At 38.5% G+C, this 5,192-nt stretch overlaps 1 protein-coding gene across 2 annotated transcripts; it reads right to left on the minus strand.

Moving 5' to 3' along the window:
* Window positions 1-678: 678 nt before the first annotated feature.
* LOC133818186 (PWWP domain-containing protein 3) lies at window positions 679-4,595 on the minus strand. Of its 2 annotated transcripts, none has more exons than XM_062250919.1 (2): window positions 4,381-4,595; window positions 679-3,899 (listed from the first exon to the last, which is right to left on the minus strand). In XM_062250919.1, exon 2 carries the CDS (start codon window positions 3,865-3,867, stop codon window positions 868-870), a length of 3,000 nt encoding a protein of 999 aa, XP_062106903.1. In that variant the 5' UTR covers window positions 3,868-3,899; window positions 4,381-4,595; the 3' UTR covers window positions 679-867. The 2 variants fall into 2 exon arrangements, with proteins under 2 accessions (XP_062106903.1, XP_062106901.1); XM_062250917.1 differs by having other exon boundaries at window positions 679-3,910.
* Window positions 4,596-5,192: the final 597 nt, after the last annotated feature.

A 5,192-nucleotide genomic window follows, 5' to 3' on the forward strand; every position in this document is an offset into this window, starting at 1 on the left:
ATGTACCTTTTCAATGGACATTCCAAACATGTACACATCTAGTTACTTTTGTTTCTCGGCTTTTGGTAGATAAATAATATATTCATGAAAATAAATACTTTTCCATTTCACAAATTTTGATATTTCAAAAAGAGAAATGACTATTGAGCTCATAATAATCAAATAATCTAAAATCTAATGTGAGTTCTGGAGTTCAAGCAACATCTCTCAAAGAAAACATACCCTAATGCTGCATTGTCTGAAATAGATTGCACAAGTAGCTGTAATCCAAACATGAAAGAAACCCCAAAGAACGGGCATAAGAAAAAGGTTTTGTATTTGGTATAGCTTTTGAATCGTAGAAATATTGAAAAAAAACTCTTCGAGGATTTAATGTACTGTACAATGAAGTCCTTGAAGATTTGGATTTGTTATAGACTGCGCAAGAAAAATATAATCTTTTTTAATTCCTGTGATTAAATTTAAAACTTGAAAGAGTAAATCTAGGAAAAAAATGACCAAGAAAAAATTGAAAACAGTTCACAAAGGATAGACTTGCAAAATCCGGAGGACATTTTTGGACCGTTGTCATCTCCTTTAAAAACCCCCAAAACTGGAACGATGACCGTTTAGCTCCTCTATCATAGCTCTATATTTAATATGTGTGTGTGTGTGTGTCCACATTTATATAGGGTGAAATTGTCTGTGAAAATGGACCTCTATATTATAAAAGCTTGAGCAACTAGTTACAAAAGACCACCACAGGACACTCATCTGTATGAAGTGAATTCCTACATCCTATACAAAAAGTAGAGCTACATAGATAACTGGCTACAAAAACTAAAAGGGACTGTGTGTAAACGGTATCTAAAGATTATATCTACTTTATTAAGATGACGATCCTCCAACCATTGTGCCTACCTTCTCCAACAGTTCATTTATCTCAGCCTGTAGTTTTGATTTCGTCCTTGGCGAGACTTTGGAAGTTTTATCTTCCAGCATTGAGGAGATCTTCTCAAGTTTCTCTTTTATGAAATTGAGGTCTGCTTCAGAACTTCCTTTTGGCTGCGACCTCGGTTTCTTTGGGGTGGTGACATTGTTCTGGAGTGGAGAAGCATTTCTCTGCCGCCTGGATATTTCACTGAGTTCCCGAGTCTTGAATGCGCCGGAGTGATACTGAAGCCGGAAACTAACACTAGCATTGCCAAAAGGGCTAGAAGTTTGTGAATCATTGAAGGCTACTTCAGCATTAGATATTTTATTGAAAGAAACCCGGGCACAGAAATTGTTGTAGAACATTTCTGTCTCAGTTTCATCCAATTCCCCGTATTTACCATACATCTGAATGAGACTAGCTTTAGTGGGCAGTGAAGACCCTGGGCCAAATGTAACGAAAAGAGCAGCAGGAGAAGACTTTCCCTCGACACTCTCTTTATCCACTTTCTTCGCCTCTGGAGATCCAGCACCTTTCATTGGCTTTTGCTTATCCAACTTCACATCAGGAGTGTCAACCGCTCCCTTTTCTTTAGGCTTATCCGCTCCCATCTTTTGGTTTTTGACTTTCCTTCGCCCAGACTCTTGTTCAGTAGACTTTTCAGCTGTCTGCTCTGGATCTTCCTTCTGGGACCCAGATTCAGAATCTAAATTCTTTCTCTTTCTACGAGATTGACGCTTGTTGTATAGTTTGTAGTTGGGACCATTGAGGTATACCAAGCTTCTGTAAAGAGATATAAAGTCCCCAACCATCTGCTGAGATTTCTTTCCCCTTGGAGTAAATGGATTCACAGCCACACAAAGCACTTCAGATAGTAATTCATTTGCTGGTACATTAGCTTTTGTTCCATCAATAATCTTGTTCGGATTTTCGGTTGGTGTCTTGGGAATAGGACTTGAGCCAAGAGACTTGCCAGTTACATCACCAGGACCAGGCTCTGTAGAGACGTGGTTCTGCAATGCCTCGGAACTGTCCTTTGAAATAGGAGACGATACAACATTTTGGTCCGCTTCCACGGCATTTTTTCCCTCCATACTCACCTCGGTAGCGAATCTTAATAACTCCGCCTCCATTTCTCTTCTCCTTTTACCACTATTTAACATTGTGAAGGGAGGGGACAAGTACTTGCTCTTTTTTCTTTCCCTAGGTGAAGAAGCCAACTCCAATTGTTCCCTGACCGCACTTTCATCGCTTTTTACACTACCGATGTCCAAGTTCAAATTTCTGGAACCCGAACCAATTCCAGATCTAGTTTTAACATCACTATCGTCGCACTCAATGTTGATGCCTTTTTTCTTAGTCCTTCCCTTCGAAACAAGGCCTTCTTTAGTGTTTTGCTTCTCCAAGTCTCCACCTTTCTTAACACTGCTATCAATGTCGCTACTAGTGCTTACAGGAAACCCCAACAACCCGGCCTTTCTTCTCTTCCCTTTTAGGGAAATCAAACTGTCATCTTGACTATCAGATTCCTCTTTATCTTTCCTCTTCTTTGTCCCTGAACGAGGGGCTGATTTCTCCGAGTTAGTTTCATCTGTAGCCATTTCCTCGTCCTTAGTGTCTTTCCCATTCTTCACCACAGGAGGTGCTGATTTCTCTGAGCTTTTTTCTTCTGAATCCAACTTCCCACCCGTAGTTTTCTTGCTTTCGCCGATTAGATCAGCCATACTTCTCTGCTTCCTTCTATGAGTTTTCTTGCTTTCTGAAACCACAGGAGAGCTTTGCAACATACCTTCATTAGCTTGGATGGTATCAACACTCATTGGTGAGGGAAGCCACTCTTCAAATGGCCCTTGGGTTGGGACTTCGACTGATTTCACGCCATCGTCAAGACCCGAAACTGGCTTGGGATCATGGTATTCAGGCAAATCATAACCCCCTCGAGTCCGATAAAAAGCAGACAATCGACTCCTTAACACCTTGAGCTCAAGCCCATTAGTCAGATAAACATCATGTCCAACACGTTTAAGTTCAGCAAGAAGCTCAGATGGCTCAGCAAAGACACCTGAAAGCTTCCTACTTTCACCGTCAGGTACAAGAACTCCCTCCTTAATACCAGCATTCTCTGCCAACGGTTGACCAAGCCCAGTTCTATTCTCTTTCGGTACACAAGAGCAAATCATCTTCAACTCCAAAAGTCTACCAATCTCATCAATAGCCTGTTGCACAGCACTGACAAAAGTCTTCATGTTACTTTGCTTCGACATCTCATCAAAATTCTCCTCAAAAGGCTTCAATTGAGATGGAGGGCACCAAGCGAATGTTCCATCACCAAAGTAAGCCACGAGATATCGATCCTTGACTTTCTTCTTCGCAGCAAACTCCGACGCATACGACGGGTCATATATCTGCCCAGGCCACCATGGATGGCTCCTCACTTTACCCCAAACAAAATCACCCACCAAAAACTTGTGCCCTTCTTCACCCATGTCCTCTACTTCCCCATCGTTGCTTTCACTAAGATCCTCAATGGGCACCTCCATCGACCTCAACTCACCATTTTCACGTCCATTTTCATCCAAAGAAACGTCAAGCCGTTCAAGGCCGCCTTTTTCACCATTACTTGCTTTATCCCCATCTTCAAACTTTTCAACAGACCCACGCCGAAGACTATGCGTAGACTCAGCAAGACCACCTTTCTCAACATCCGAAGAACCCCTTTGACTCGAAATATCGGTATCGACAGCCCCTTGACCCAAATCACCACTCAAGCCTTCATTCTTCACCTCAACGCAACCTTCTACCAAGGACTTCGGACCCGCACTCTTCTGGGTCGAACAACTCTCAAGAGCTTCTTTAAGGGATTTCTCTTTTGGGGCTTGAGCTTTAGCTGGTTCAGGCGTACCAGTAGCAGACGAGGGTACTAGGGTTGTTGATCTTGTCTCGACAGTTCCCATTTCAATTCGACAAGAAACAATTTCTCAAGACCCTATTTCACAGCTGAAACGGATAAAAATCAGAACACTAAATAAAATAAAACAAAATCTGATCTTGAAATAGCTCGAAAATGGAATTTAATATAATATGAATAATACTAGAATCAAATACCCACTCGAATTCATAATCAAAGAATAAAGTGCAATACACCAGGAGAAAAACCAAAAAAAAGTTACGCATATATAAACATATATAAATATACATATAAATGTTACTTTATATATAACTACATATTACAAATACGTGAGCAAACAGAAACTAGGGTTTCCAAATTCATAATGGGCCATTGGGCTTGAGAAATCACAAGAGAAAAATCTCCATAAAAAATAAAATGGCATACACATTACAGAGACATTTGCAATTTGAATAATGAGTGCAGACTACTGTAGATACACACAAAAAGATAGTGAAATACAAACATAATATATATATGTATATAAGGAGTATTGCTATTGTGTTTTGGCTACTGATACCGAATTTGAGGGAGGAGCAACCATGGACCAAGGTGAGAGATGGGCTGAGCGCGGCGGAGGTGAGCGGTCGACGGGAACTATGTGGAGGTGTGTAGTAGTTCTAGGGCTACGTTTGGTTTGGGATTTGGGAGATACGAAGAGAGAGAAAAGAGGAGAGTTGTCTGAATAAGACAATGGGTTGGTAGATACGTTTTTATTGTTTTTGAAATGGATTGGAAAGTTGGTCTTTTCGCCAAAATATAAATTGAAAATGCTCTACTGTTACTGCTGCTACTACATATTTATATATACTATTTAATCATAAATAAATTATTACATCAATAATGATAATAGAAATAAAATGAACTAGTAAATCTTATTCTATATTTATGAAATATTTTCATTAATTTTTCCATTTAAGTCACTATGTTTAGTTCATTGTTGATAAGGTAGAATAAAACTATTTTAGGAATAAAAAAAATAAAAATTATTATCTGGTTGGTATTTTTTTTCCATTTTTATAGTTTGTAAACAATAATAATTTATCAATAAAAATAAAATAAAGATGGGAAGTGGATTTATGGGGTTATATTGTTATAAAATAATTTTTTTATTAAAATTTATGGTGTTGAGAGCAATTACAACTCTTTTTGTTTTGCAATGTGGGTATTAGGTGCAAATAGGCACAAATTTTTTTTTACATTGGTTTCTTACATAAATAAATATCAAAATATCCACAAAAACTAATTGTCAAAGATTAAAAAAAATTAACATGAAAGATAACTTATTAGACTAATAAGTTATCAATTATGATTTATATATAAATCATTTAT

This window comes from Humulus lupulus, chromosome 2 (genome assembly GCF_963169125.1).
Source record: "Humulus lupulus chromosome 2, drHumLupu1.1, whole genome shotgun sequence".
Classification (NCBI taxonomy): domain Eukaryota; kingdom Viridiplantae; phylum Streptophyta; class Magnoliopsida; order Rosales; family Cannabaceae; genus Humulus; species Humulus lupulus.

Excerpts from the sequence above, each read along its gene's own strand:
- LOC133818186 (XM_062250919.1), bottom strand. The coding sequence starts at position 3,867 with ATGGGAACTGTCGAGACAAGATCAACAACCCTAGTACCCTCGTCTGCT.